Source organism: Gopherus evgoodei, chromosome 2 (genome assembly GCF_007399415.2).
Source record: "Gopherus evgoodei ecotype Sinaloan lineage chromosome 2, rGopEvg1_v1.p, whole genome shotgun sequence".
Taxonomy (NCBI): Eukaryota; Metazoa; Chordata; order Testudines; family Testudinidae; genus Gopherus; species Gopherus evgoodei.
The window spans coordinates 61858292-61873066 of NC_044323.1; the positions used below are offsets into that span (position 1 = coordinate 61858292).

Here is a 14775-nt window from a genome sequence, read left to right on the forward strand (position 1 = left end):
AACAATTAATTTAAAAGTGGAAAAGGTTAAAGGAAAACACATCACCCTGCTCTGTGGCAGAGAACATCACAGACAGTCTCTCTGGAATGTCAGGGCAGTTCCCAGTCTGTTCCTTGTAGGTCCCAGGCCTCCTTCTCAGGCCCTGGCTGTGCTGCAGGGACGCTGCGGGTCAGACAGTTGCTCTGGCGGTGGCCACATACTCTCAGGCTCTGGGTGGCAGGACCCTTCTCCCCAGGTCACCCCCTCTCTGTCAGGGTTACGATCCCCCTCCAAGTCTGGCCTGCAGGGCCTCTTGGCTGAGGCGGCTCCCTGTGCTGGGCCCACTGCCCAGGGTCCCCCTCCCTCTCCCCAGCTGCTCACCGCACCCAGCTCTGGAGTGCTCCAGCCCCAGCTCCACACTGCCTCAGCACGGCTGCTGCTGCTGCTCTGTCTCCAGCTCCCTGGGCTGCTTCTCTGGCTCCAGTTGCTATAGCTCTGCTCCCAGGGCAGGGCTGCTCTACAGGCTGCTTCTGTAACTCTCTCTCAGCTCTCACCTGCTTCCTGGGCTGCTTGTCTGGCCCCTCTGGCTCTGGTTGCTGCAGCTCCCCTCCCAGGGCAGGTCTGCTCTCTCTGGGCTGTGCTCTGGCTTTTTGGGCTGCAGCTCTGCTCCTAGCAGCTTAACCTGGGCCCCTGCTCTCTCCTTAGCTTGGCCCCACTCTGTCAGACCCAGGCAATTGCAGCTCACATGGAGGACGGGACCCACCCTGGCCTTCTGTCTCTTCGATTAGCCTGCCTGCCCTGTCAGTCAGGCTGACCTGGAGCATTGGCCTCTTGCCATTGTTCCTGGGGACTGTCAGTCTCAGGGTCCTGATTTGCCATCGATCCACTCCCCTTTTCGTGCTGGGAGCTAGCAACCAAACACCCCCACTGAATGTTAGTAAGGGGTTAACAGTCCCCTTACATAAAAATAACCATTTAAAATAATCTTTAATACATGACAACTGTTTACACGTGGGTTCAGCTAAACTTGTTTTATTCTCAAAATTAGAAGCTGCAGGAATTCTTTATAACAGCTGCAACATACAATAGTGCAATTGATGATATGTTTAGGCATTTATTAGGTTTTAACAGGAAAGCTAGTTAACATTTTGGCACAGATCCGCAAAGGTTTCAAAGGAAGAGGGAGCCTACTTACCTTTGATGATCTGGGCCTTTCTAACTCCTTGTTGGTTTAAGATCTTACTCAATGGAGTCTTGCCCTCAGTAGCAGCCTGGGCGGTACTGAGAATAACACAGTAATGGATGGCTGAGAAATCTATTTACAGCAAGTATATTTAACTCATGAATAAAACACCCATTAAATGGAAAGGAACCTTCCATTTTAACTTCACTCATCTTTACCACTAGCCCCTAGTGATTGCAAGAGGAACCATATTCTGTTGAGGCGATGGCTTTCATCAGTTTGTATTATGGGCCAGATTCTGCTTTCATTTATATGGTTGTAAGTCCCAGATAACCTTACTGAAGTCAACTGAAGTTAATCTGGAGATACTGGATGTACTGCTCAAAGCAGGATTTGGCACTGTGTATTGATTATTTGTTAAGCACTAGCAACATACCTCAAAACTAGGGCCATGTCTACACTTACCGGGGTTGATAGAGCTCTTCGGTCAACTCTGGTCAGGGCAGGTGCAACCCATTAGGCGATATAGGCGGTCGCCTAGGGCGCTAGCATTTGAGGGTGGCACTTCGGGTCCTTCGCTGGCCAGATCTTCAGCCACCCTAGTTGTCGTCAGCATTTAGGCAGAGGGACCTGGGGTGGGGGGCACGAGGAGGGCCGCCTGCAGCAAGTAAGGCGGGGCACAGCCCGCAGGAGAACCAACCACTCCCTGCCGCAGCTCACCTCTGCTCCGCCTCCTCCCCTGAGCACACCACCTCTGCTCCGCCTCCTCCCCTGAGCACACCACCCTGCTCTGCTTCTCTCCCTCCCAGGCTTGCGGTGCCAAACAGCTGATTTGGCACCGCAAGCCAAGGTGGGAGAAGTGGAGCGGCGGTGGCGTGTTCAGGGAGGAGGTGGGGCAGAGGTGAGCTGGGGCTGGGAGCTGATGCACAGCTCCCCAGGCCAGGGGGAGCTGCCACGGGGGTGGGGGGGGATGCCTTAGGGCGGAGGGAGGGGAGAGCTGCCACAAGGCTCGGGACGGGGGAAGGGCCACAAGGTGGAAGTTTCGCCTAGGGTATGAAACATCCTTGCACCTGCCCTGACTCTGGTACTCCACCGGAGCGAGAGGAGTAAGGTAAATCGATGGGAGAGCGTCTCTCGTCAGTGCAGCATGGTGTAGACACCGCAGTAAGTTGACCTAAGCTATGTGGACTCCAGCTACATTATTCATGTAGCTGGAGTAGTGTAACTTAGGTCGATTTACCACCTTAGTGTAGACGAGGCCTAAGAAAGGTAGAGTCCCTGCCCTGAGGAGCTTATCCCCTAAATAGACAACACAAGAATGTACTCAAAAATGCAGGTCAGAGGATGGTGCTAATTTAGGAACCATTTCTGCTACCCTTACTCACTATGAACAGTATCTTACTCATTCCGGGAGTAGTCCATTGGTTTTGTGACTACTCTAGAAGTAAGGAAATACTCAAAGTGAGGGACAGGGTCAGACGCAGGTCTTCAGGCATAGATTGCTTGTTTTAAAGTAGTACAGTGATCACTTTTACTAACGTAATTTAGCATTTGTGGACTTCTGAACAGTGAGTTTTGGGGAGGATTTTTAATGGAGAGAAAGAGTTAACTACAGGTACACTGGGATAGGGGTGGGTGTCCAGGCAGATGGGGCACCAGAGAGAAACTAAACTGTATGACAGACAACTGTAATTTGTGTCACTTTGGCCATGTCTACACTATTTGTCTACACTATTTGTGGGCCTTTAAGCAGTGAGTTTTAGGGATGATTTTGAATGGAGAGAGAGAGAGAGTTTGCCACTGGTACAGGGATGTGTGTCCAGGCAGGAGAGGCAGCAGAGAAAAACTAAATTGTATAACAGACAACTGTATTTTTTGTCACTTTGGCCATGTCTACATTACTGACTAAATGGGCATCACTGCAATTGATGGGTCTGGATTTAGTGGGTCCAGTGAAGACATGCCAAGTCAGAGAATCATAGAACTGGAAGAGACCTCGAGAGGTCCTCTAGTCCAGGCCCCTGCACTCACGCCAGGACTAAGTATTATCTAAACCAGTGGTTCTCCAACTTTTTTTTTTCCACGGACCACTTGAAAATTGCTAAGGGTCTCGGTGGACCACTTATTAAGCTTTCCAAATGTTGTTTGTACTATTAGCTAACTATTGAAAAGCACTTTGGATAAAAGTGCTATATAAAAGAAAAACTTTTTTTGTTCTACAAATAAAAGTGCACACCTCATATTTTAATATCAGTAGTCTTACCTTTCTAATGCGATGGATAAGCCCTCTCTCCTCTGCCATGGCAGCTCCCAAGCTGGGGCTGGGAAGGAGGGAGGTCTCTCCCACTCACCCCCCTCCTTCCCAGCCCCAGTTTAGTGGCTGCCTTGGGAAGGGAATCTCCCCCACCACAGCAGTCACAGAGCTGAGGTAGGGAAGGAGGGCCATCTCTCCCTGGCAGCTGCAGTGCTGGAGCTGGGGAAAATCACCTCTTTCTCTGGCCACCACAGCCCTGCTCTTTCTACATTCCCCTCACCCCCTCTTTTCACCCCACGACCCCCTCCCACTCACCTGCTATTCCCCCCAAGGCCACCAGGACCTCACCTTACATGTGCGTCTTCTCCAGGGTCCAGGCACCTAATTAGTGGAGCCACACATGCATGGCTTCCCTAATTAGGTGGGTGGCCCTTCATTGCCTCGTGCACCTGTGGGGCCACACATACCTTAGCGGGAACTATCCACAGACCACCTAAATGGAGCTTGCGGACTACTGGTGGTCCACAGACCACAGTTTGAGAACCTCTGATCTAGACTATTCCTGACAGGTGTTTGTCTAACCTGCTCTAATAATAGAGACTTCACAACCTCCCAGGGTGATTTATTCCAGTGCTTAACCTCCCTGACAGGAAGTTTTTCCTAATGTTCAGCCTAAACCTCCCTTGCTGCAATTTAAGCCCATTGCTTTTTGTCCTATCCTCAGAGGTTAAGAATTTTTTTTTCTCCTTCCTCCTTGTAACAACCTTTTACATACTTGAAAACTGATGTCCCCTCTCAGTCTTCTCTTTTCCAGACTAAACAAACCCATTTTTTCCCCCTCATAGATCATGTTTTCTAGACCTTCAACCATTTTTGTTGTTCTTCTCTGGACTCTCTCCAATTTGTCCACATCCTTCCTGAAACGTGACACCCAGAACTGGACACAATACTCCAGCTGAGTCCTAATCAGCACACGTAGAGTGGAAGAATTACTTCTCACGTCTTGCTTACAACACTCCTGCTAATATATACCAGAAAGATTTTTTCTTTTTTTGCAAGTGTTACACTGTTGACTCATATTTAGCTTGCGATCTACTACAAACCCCAGATCCCTTTCCACAGTACTCCTTCCTAGGCAGTCATTTCCCATTTTGTATGTGTGCAACTGATTGTTCCTTCCTAAATGGAGTACTTTGCATTTGTCCTTATTGAATTTCATTCTGTTTACTTCAGACCATTTCTCCAGTTTATCCAGATCATTTTGAATTTTAATCCTATCCTCCAAAACACTTGCAACCCCTCTCAGCTTGGTATCATCCACAAACTTTATAAGTATACTCTCTATACAATTATCTAAATCACTGATGAAAATATTGAACAGAACTGGACTCAGAATCAATCCTTGCGGGACCCCACTCGTTATATCCTTCCAGCATGACTGTGAACCACTAATAACTACTGTTAGTCTATAAAGTGCCACAGGACTCTTTGCTGCTTTTACTCTCTGGGAAGGATTTTCCAACCAGTTTTGCACCACCTTATAGTAGCTCCATCTAGATTGCATTTCCCTAGTTTGTTTATGAGAAGGTCACGTGAGACAGTATAAAAGCTTTACTGAAGTCAAGATAGACCACATCTACCTCTTCCCTGCTATCCACAAGTTGATGACTGGAGAGTGCTTTCCCATGGATGTCTGCAGTCCACCTCCTCGAGAGGCAGAAGCTGTGTCGACGGGAGAGCACTATCCCATCGACATAGGTTGAGTTACAGTGGTGTCTATGGTATAACGTGCATAACTTGGCTAGACTTACAGTGTAAGTGTAGACCAGCCCTTTCTTTGGTCACATTATATGTGAGGCATAAGTTTGTACATGCTGCTAGTGCATCAACATTATAATACAACATATAAAGCAGGGTGGTGTAATTTAGTCTTTATAGAAGATATGGAGAAACCCAAACAAGCTGGATGTATTGTGACATGCTGAAGTTGCACACCTTGTGATGTGCCTGTAGAGAATCTGAGCTGGAAGAGTCTTAGTTCATAAATTTGCTAGAAAAACTCTAAACAAAGTGGTTAGTTTACTTATGCCAAAATTTTTCACTCCTCTCAAAACAAGAGTGATTTATAAGGCTACCCAGTAAGAGTAGCCATACATATACTGCATCAATGCTACTGTTATGCTCCTGATTTACAGGTTTTGTTTAAATAAAAATAAATAAATAAATTTACTCATAAAACCAGCAAAAATATCACTGATTATTTACTTCCAGGAAGATTTTTTCCAGGTCAGTTCTGATTGCTCTATTGCCCAACCTGAAAGTATTTGCTGGGTAACAACCAAGGAACAACATGCTACATGACTAAGGCTGTATCAATGAAAAATAAGCTGTTGAAATTCTAGGGTGCCAAATACAAGTGTGAATGAGGTCCATTGATAACTTATCAAGAGCCATAAACAAATTAAAGGTGTCTATTTTGTGGGGGGATGTGGAAAGCAGTGCCTGAATATTTTCTACGGAGTTACCACTGTTAAATCAATACAGAGCTATGGACCTTTAATCTTACTTCCTTCTACTACTATATCTCAGCTTAAAATAGTCATCCTTAAAAAGTCAGCATTTGCTTGCACAATGGTATTTGAGATACTGAGACTAGAAACCTATGGCCACAGTTGGCAAATGTCTTTTTATAATGGCAATCACTCTACACCCAATAAATATACACAAAGTATGTTAATGTATATGGCTGTAAACTGTGAAATTAACATTCAGTAATTTAGAACCATACAAGTGTTTACCTGGTCTTTATTTGCACTCATTAAAATAAAAAACATTAAAAGGGGACAGAAGGATGGATTTGAGGTGTGGCATTGTTCAAAAATCCTGCTACACATTGGAACAACTTCAGGAGCAGAAACTGGCCAGGGTGTGCAATGGGAAGGCGTCTCAAACACTGTAGCCAGACTATATTAGGTAAAAACTAGAGATGAGCTTTAGGACTTGTGAAACCCTGCAGCCACTCCCTCCCCTCTGTCCCAAAATGGGAAACAAAATAGTTTCTAACTCTAGTTTCAAAATAGTTTCAACAAAAAGTTTAACAAATGCTGTTGCATTTTGGTCTAAAGTTGGAAGTTTTCCAACCAACTGTAATACAGTCATGCTAAATTCCATTAGAAAAGCCATGATATCTTTCAGTGGCTGAGAAACCTAGCAGTCCCTTAGTCCCTAATTCACTTGAATGATTGCCTCTGGGAATTTTTTTTTTTTTAATTTTGGCAGTATAGCTACATCTAGGGATGCGATTGCCTTGCGTGTGTACCTATGCTTGCACAGTTCTCACTGAGCTAGCACAAGTGTAAACAGCTGCATAGCCCTGGCAGCAAAGATAGCAGCAGCGGAGGGATGGCTTAGCCATACTGAGTACAAACCTGCCTGAAACCGGTGGCTCGGTACTTTCTCCACTGCCGCTACCTATGCTACCATGGCTACACTACTGTTTACACAAATGCTAGTTCAGTAAGAGCTAGTGTAAGTATGAGTAAGCAAGTCGGGGAAATCACACCCCTAGCAGGAAGCCAAGTTTAGAGGAACTGAAAGTGTTCCTACCCGCTCCGCAATACCAACCCTCTTAATGTAAGTTAGCCCATTAAGTCCAGTATATAGATCCCAAAGAATCATTTTAGCAACTTTCTCTCACATCTTCAGGCCAACCCCATGTCCAGGTATGGTCAGTTCAGATGGGAGTTGGTTATATCTGGAGAAGCAACCATTTCACAGGCCCACTCAAAAAATGCCAAGATATGCTCTGATCAACATTTCAACAGATTAACGAGATTCTGTTTACCAAGAATAGTAGGGTGGATTGATTTAGATCAAAGTGATCGAAATCGCCAGTTTTAATCAATTTAATATCAATTTTTATGATTTCAATAGATAATCCATTTTAATCTTGTTTGCATTTGTACTTTGTTTTCCTAAAGAAAGGTCTATTCTCTTAGTTAAGTAACCATTAAAACATGTTCATCTGCAACTAAATATAGACTTTACATTACATTTAGAGCTATACTATAGCTATGCTATATCTATACACATTTAAGCAATTACCTCGCTAAACGCACATTTATTCAGATTCTTAACTTGTACGTTTTTGTATTATGCATTTCTTACTTACTAGATTTTTTTTTTTTTACTTGTGATTTGTGCCGAGGTCTATTTGGATAGAAATTAAAATTCGATTTAAAATGCACAAAACAGCTTTTTTTTTTTTAAACAAAATAGTTAAATAAAACTCTTATGTGCTGGATACAAAAAACTCTTATTAAGAAGGTTATCAAGTCTTTTGCATTTTAAATCAACTGAATTATTAAACAAAAGTACACCTCTACCTTGATATAACGCTGTCCCTGGAAGCCAAAAAATCTTACCACGTTATAGGTGAAATCGTGTTATATTGAACTTGTTTTGATCTACCGGAGTGCACAGCCTCGTGCCCCCAGAGCGCTGCTTTACCACGTTATATCCAAATTCGTGTTCATGGCCAGCTTTAGGAAGTGCGGGGCCCAATTTGAACATTTTCGGCGGGGCCCTGGCAGGGGTGACTAAAAAAAAAAAAAACTTGTAAAAAAAAAAAAAGCCTTTTATATCTTCCATGTATTATTTACTTTCCATAACTATATGAATAATACAATAATATATTATGTACATTGCATCATATATGCTGTTGATTGCTTATTAATGACTGCCATTTCACATGAGTGGGTCCCTGCTACTCTCTGCGGGTGTGCACATGTGTGGGTCCCAGCTGCTCCCTGCCCCCCTCATTGAAGCAGGTGTGCAGAGTTACTGCCCTGGGAACTGCAGGTCAGCAGTGGACATGAGGCTGGTTGGAGGCAGGGCAGGGGCTGACTGGAGGTAGGGTCTAGCTGCAGGCCGGGCAAGGGGTGCAGGGCTGGCTGGAGAGAGGGGGGTGTGGGGTGGGCTGGCTTCAGGTAGGGCCACAGGGGGATGCAGGAGGGGCTGAGAGGGCTGGAGACAGAGGAGTGTGGAACTGGCTGGCTTCAGGCAGGGGGGTGCAGCAGGGATTGGCAGGGCAAGGAGTGCGGGGGCTGGGTGTGGGCAGGGCAGGCAGGGTGTGCAGGGCTGGTGCGGACAGGGCTGTGTGTGGGGCTGGCTGGCTTTGAGCAGGGCCACAGAGGTGTGTGGCAGGGGTTGGCTGGAGACAGGGCAGGGGGTTTGGCAGGGGCTGGCTGTGGGCACGGGGTGCAGAGCTGGCTGCAGGCGGGGGGGGCAGGGCTGGTGCGGGCAGGGCAGGGGGTGCAGCAGAGGCAGCTGGAGCCCCTGCCCTTTAAATAGCCCCCAAGGCTCCCGCTATCCCAGGGCTCTGGGGGTTATTTAAAGGGCCTGGGGCTCCCCTGCTTCTGCCCCACCCCATACCTTTTAAATAGCCGCGGGAGTCCTGGAGAATACATGGGGGCAGAGGGGGGCTCCGGTGGCTATTTAAAGGACGGGGTGGCAGAGGCAGCTGGAACCCCCCGCTATACCAGGGCTTTGGGGGCTATTTAAAGGGCCCAGAGCTCCAGCCGGGAGAGCGGGGTTGTGGAGCGGCTTGCCCTGCTCTGGCCGGGGCTCCAGCTGGGAGAGCGGGGCTTGCTGCACTCCAGCCGGGGCTCCAGCTGGGAGAGCCAGGCTGTGGGGCAGCCGCGCTCCCGCCGGCGCTTTGATCAGGGGAGCGGGGCCATGGAAGGCTTCAGAGCAGACCGCAGCCGGGGTAAGTAAAAAAAATTTAAAAGGCGCTTAAGGTGCAGGGCCCTCTTAGGCGTGGGGCCCGATTCCGGGGAATCGGCTAAATCTGCCTAAAGCCGGCCCTGTTCATGTTATATCTGGCATTGTATCGGGGTAGCGGTGTAGTAGTATCTAGTGAATTGAATGGATTGTTTCGATTCACTAGGCCCTTCAAGTTTTTAGAATTAATAGTTCTCATCCTCTTACACACAGTCTTTTATTCAGAGCTTGGAAGTGGAACACAAGCTTTTTACTTTTTCAACTCCCATTTGGTTTCTTACTTTGAATGAATTAGTCATTGAACTGAACTAGTTGAATAAACCGAAATGAAGAAATGTTCTCTCTGTACTGCAGAAGAAGCTATTGATATCAAAACTGGTTTAAGTAGCAAAGAATCCTGTGGCACCTTTATAGACTAACAGACGTTTTGGAGCATGAGCTTTCGTGGATGAATACCCACTTCGTCAGATGCATGTAGTGGAAATTTCCAGGGGCAGGTATATATATGCAGGCAAGTTAGAGATAATGAGGTAGTTCAATCAAGGAGGATGAGGCCCTGTTCTAGCAGTTGAGGTGCGCTAACCAAGGGAGGAGAAACTGGCTTGCCAATTACAAAACCATTCACAGTCTTTGTTTAATCCTGAGTTGATGGTGTCAAATTTGCAGATGAACTAAAGCTCAGCAGTTTCTCTTTGAAGTCTGGTTCTGAAGTTTTTTTTGCTGCAGTATGGCCACCTTAAGGTCTGCTATAGTGTGGCCAGAGAGGTTGAAGTGTTCTCCTACAGGTTTTTGTATATTGCCATTCCTAATATCTGATTTGTGTCCGTTTATCCTTTTCCATAGCGACTGTCGAGTTTGGCCGATGTACATAGCAGAGGGGCATTGCTGGCATATGACGGCGTACATTACATTGGTGGACGTGCAGGTGAATGAAGCGGTGATGGTGTGGCTGATCTGGTTAGGTCCTGTGATACACAAGACCAGCTAAAGCCCTAGAATAGAGGATGATAGCAATGATACTTGCTCTTCATTTATGTTAAAGATGGATGTCTATTTTAACAGCTTCCTGGGTTTTGTGTGCTGATGTCAGGGCCTTTTCAGTTCAATGCAGTTTTTTTTTTTAAATGGACAATATGAAAGGAAGAACCAAAGTTTTGTTCTTACTATGCAGGGAGGAAGTGTGACTACATATAAATCTAAATTAAAACAAAATGTTATTTGTTTAGTCATTAAAAAGAAAAGCTACATTATACTTCAGGAGGCTGGTGTGAATTGCATGTTCATCTTGCCACGAATAATTGCTTACACATATGGGCCATGAATGTGTTTGTGTACACAATGTTTTCAAGGCATTTTTCTTCCAGATCTGAATATATTTGTAATTAACTAAAGTATCAACAATTAGAGTCAGCTAGCTGTATATATGCTGCAGTGGAAATGTGGTGTAAGAGAGAGACCCCACAGCTCTAATTTTCTCAGTAGCTTTACCTTTCCCAATAGTTAACATTCGTGCTGGAAACCTGGGAAGCATACAATGAGGAGGGATTGCCAGGTGCAATTGTTTTGCTTTGATATACAAGAAATATTCTTGATTCCTTCAGTACCACAGTGACAGGCACAGTGTAAGAACCTGAGTAGTACAATATTAACCCACCTTCCTGATCCGGGAGTTTTTCCTGAACGAGGAGTGAAGGATTAGGCCTGTGTACTGAGTCATTGGCAAAAAATGAATTTTTGCCTCAGCTTAGGTCCTAAATCATCCAGGGGGGTCCCAAACTGTAGAACATTTACCCTCAGAGTACACAAAACATCTCTGGGGGGCGGTACGTGGGAGAAATTGGTGGATTTTCTTTATTGCATTTTTGTAATAGACTAATCAGACAAAGCTTTAAAACTCTATGGGAATTTGTTATATACACTATGGTAGTTATTTACTTCAAGATGCACCAGTGAGAACACATACACAGAACCCTCACCTCTAATCACCATACAGCATGGGTTCAGTTGCCTAGCAACTGTCAAGTCTGAGCTCATAATTTAGGGTTTTTAGCCCCCTCCCAGTTGTACACATTGCACTATATCTGTAAGTAAGAGTGAAATATGGACAGATGGCTGAAGACAGGTTGTCTTAAGAAGAACATACAAAGTATCAGTGATGAGAAGGGTAGGGGTCCACAGGCAGCTGGTAGATCTGGAAGGGGACACGCACTAAGAAAAGTTTAGGAACCTCTGATCTACACTAAAGATTTAAAATGGTTACAAATATCCCAAAACAGTATTGTTAACCCACAGTGCTCAAAAATAATGAGTCAAACCTCCCCTGCCCCCAATCATTAAATTCTCTTATAAAATCATGGGATTTTAAAACAATGACACATTTGGGGTTTAGTTTGCCTTCTGGAGTCTGAGTCTTTAGGAGTTTGTGAGAAAAGCTTGAACACACAATCATGAGAGCTAAAAATATTCCTAAGCAGACTCACGATAAAATTGTAAGAGTTGGCAACACTGCTTAGTTGTATAAACAGCCTGTTGCTTGGACTCCATTAACTTACAGTTCTTGAGCCAGCTTTTGATTATTAATGAATTAAGCATATTACACAGATTTGGAAAAAGCCAGACAGCATGCAGAAGGTACAATAATGGTCACATCCAATAGCTATGGTGACACTTGTTAATTGTGACACTGAAACACCACCGTCATCCCCTCAAATTTTCCTTGAGAATTTTCTTTGTTAATTTTGTAGGAAAATAATAGTGATGGAAAGATTCTATTTGGAATGTCTGATAACTATTGACGGCAGGGACAACTAGAACATGGAGACGACCTGGCCTGCTGATTGGGGGGCAGGGAGAGAGAGGGCATTTCAGCAGTGTTACTGAGCATGCTCGTTCCGTGAGCAAGCCCAGTACAAGCCAAGTAACTAATCTGCGGGGGAGGAGGGGTATGTGACCCCCTATGCCCTCACCCCCAGGCCTACCCTCTGAGCTAGAAGTAGCAATGAATTCTTGAGCTAGCTTTTGATTATTAATGCAAAAATAAACTAAGATGGAGATGCAACAGGGGACTGGACTGCGCAATTCCCACAACTCTCTCTCAAAACAATCCAATGTTATGCCCAATGGACCAGTTTTCCTGTTGAGTCAGAAAGACCAGGTTTCACCTGCCTCAAGCTGAGCCTGTATTATTTCAAACTGTTGACTTTAAACAATTAGTGTGTCCTGCATCTTTAAAGGCCAGATTAAAATACAAGAGAACAATGCTTGAGTAACACTGTGCAAATGAGAGAAAGGCTGATTTGCAAAAAGAGAGTTAAGCTCCTAAGGTAGCAGCTGTGGCTATGAAATCAGTGGAGTTTTAGAGGTACTACCAGGCAAAATTAAATAATACATTTAACTGACATCATAGAACAGTTTTAAAATGCAGTTTTATATCACTTGTTTAATGTTATACATGATACAATAAACTTGCAGTAAACAGATCCACTATTTAAAGAGTTTTCTTTAAGACTGCATCAGAACACAGTAAATTGGAAGTTTTTCGAAGCTGTTGATCTCTCTTAAGTCTTCTTCTCCCTTAGCTGCAACTTACACCAGTAATAAATTGGTTAAACATAGCAACAATTTTTGACTCATTCGTGTTTTAATTTGTACAATCTCAAAACCTCCACTAATAATTTACCTTTTGTTTTATTTTGAAAATTTAAACCAGTTGAAACCTCTCAGTGTTGTTACCACAGAGAGTCTCGCACAGGGTTTGCATGCAATAGACCTAGAAGAGGTGGATCAGGCTTGGGGTCTAGTTTGGCCAGGAATGTAAATGGTTTTGAGAATACAATTTGTTTCGCTACATGTGCTACTGTATTACTTTGATTTTGAGGGAAGAGGGAACACCCCACCACCTCCACTCAAATGTGTAATATTCCATACATCTATTTTCTGCAGCAGTTTGATAGACATACTTCTGATATGCATGATAATACTACTTATGTACAAAGAGTACAGAAAAAAAGAGATTCAACCAATTTAGTGCAAGACACTTAAATATTTATCTGAACACAGGAAGCATTTAAATGAAGATCAATTGAGTCCATACATGTAATAAGGCAGATGGTCTTTTTTTTTTTTTAATACAAGATCTTAAATACGCTGCTTATAATAAGAGGTAGAATATATCAAAAATTTATTTAAGAAAACATCTGTTACTCTTAACACAACAAATTTACTAAGTTTTTAAAAAGTATCCCTGTTGTGATTTTTTTTAGATAAATAAAAGAAGTCCAGCTATGGAAGCATTAGATTTCGTTCTCTATGTCGATTTTATTTACTGGAAAAGAGAGAGAAAGGTCTTCTTTCATCTGGACAGTGCTCAAGCATTAACCAAGACTTTTTTGGGGCTGTACATTTGAAGATTCCTGATGAGAAGATTTGGTTGTGATTCCTGATCTTCTAGTGTTATGAGTAGCAGAGTAAAATTGTCTAAGGCAGGAGAATCACGAATACAAGCTCACTATTACCCCTTTCAATAGTGACAAGCAAATAAAAACAGGAATTTATTTAATTTCTACAGAAAAAAATAAAAAGTTTATTCAGACTCCAGCACGAGCAGACTCGCTTTGTTTCAGTAATTAAAAGCTGTCTGAGGCAAGAGACAGCTGAACTACTCATTCCAACCTTAGTAACCCACTTAAGTTCACGTAACCATGGCTTCCATTCATGTTTCTTAGCACAGCCAAGAGAGGCTGATATTTTCTCCTTTATAATTCAATAAGGCATACATTAAAACTGAACTTGCATTATTACCCTTTGGAAAAGTAGTGTTAAAGCTTCTTTTTCTCCCCTTCCCAGCCCAGCCACTAACATTCAATAATGTTTATTTTATTAAAAAGTTTTTATAAACAGTTTTTTATACATTTCAGACAATCATGGTAACAATCAAATAGTAAAGAAATCAAATGAGGAAAATATATATGTCAAATTCTAAATGAAGCACTATTCTAGAAGGTACGCAAAGTGTGATGCAGTACACGCGCACAAATCAGAAATACAGCTGAGCCTCTTCTAAGGTCCTCTTTCACCAGAGAACAGGATTGTCCATTTTGGAAAAACCAGGGTCTTTTCTAAGATCCATGTATGTTCCATTGCTCACCCAGGAGTCATCTGTGGATTTCCTGTCAAAAGATTAAAGCGATTTCCTGAATGTATAGTTGAAGCTGACTTTGTAGTTTTGCTGCCCTTTGCTTTCTTGGTCCTGCCACCCCATGTTAGGTCTTAAGTTACCTGATTTTCAGAGGGGGTAAGCACCCATCGTTGGCTAGAATGGCGAGTGCTCAGCACTTTTTAAAATCAGGCTCTAGGCTTCCCCCTTGCCTCCAGGTGCACAGCCAACTTCCTAGAAACCCTTGTAAGGATGTCAAGTATCAGAGGGGTAGCCGTGTTAGTCTGGATCTGTAAAAGCAGCAAAGAATCCTGTGGCACCTTCTAGACTAACAGACGTTTTGGAGCATGAGCTTTCATGGGTGAATACCCACTTCTTCAGATGCACCCACGAAAGCTCATGCTCCAAAACGTCTGTTAGTCT

General features: G+C 44.0%; 1 protein-coding gene and 1 long non-coding RNA gene across 10 annotated transcripts in view; one reads left to right on the top strand and one right to left on the bottom strand.

The window, feature by feature from the left end:
- Positions 1-14775, top strand: part of LOC115645751 — a 952243-nt gene that overhangs the window by 341984 nt on the left and 595484 nt on the right. The window lies entirely within an intron of this gene.
- Positions 12604-14775, bottom strand: part of OSBPL3 (oxysterol binding protein like 3) — a 132682-nt gene continuing 130510 nt past the window's right edge. For all 8 annotated transcript variants that reach the window (XM_030550786.1, XM_030550790.1, XM_030550793.1 and 5 more), the window contains one exon: positions 12604-14365. In XM_030550786.1, coding sequence (XP_030406646.1) covers positions 14269-14365 — 97 coding nt within the window. In that variant the 3' untranslated portion in view covers positions 12604-14268. The remainder of the gene's footprint in view (positions 14366-14775) is intronic.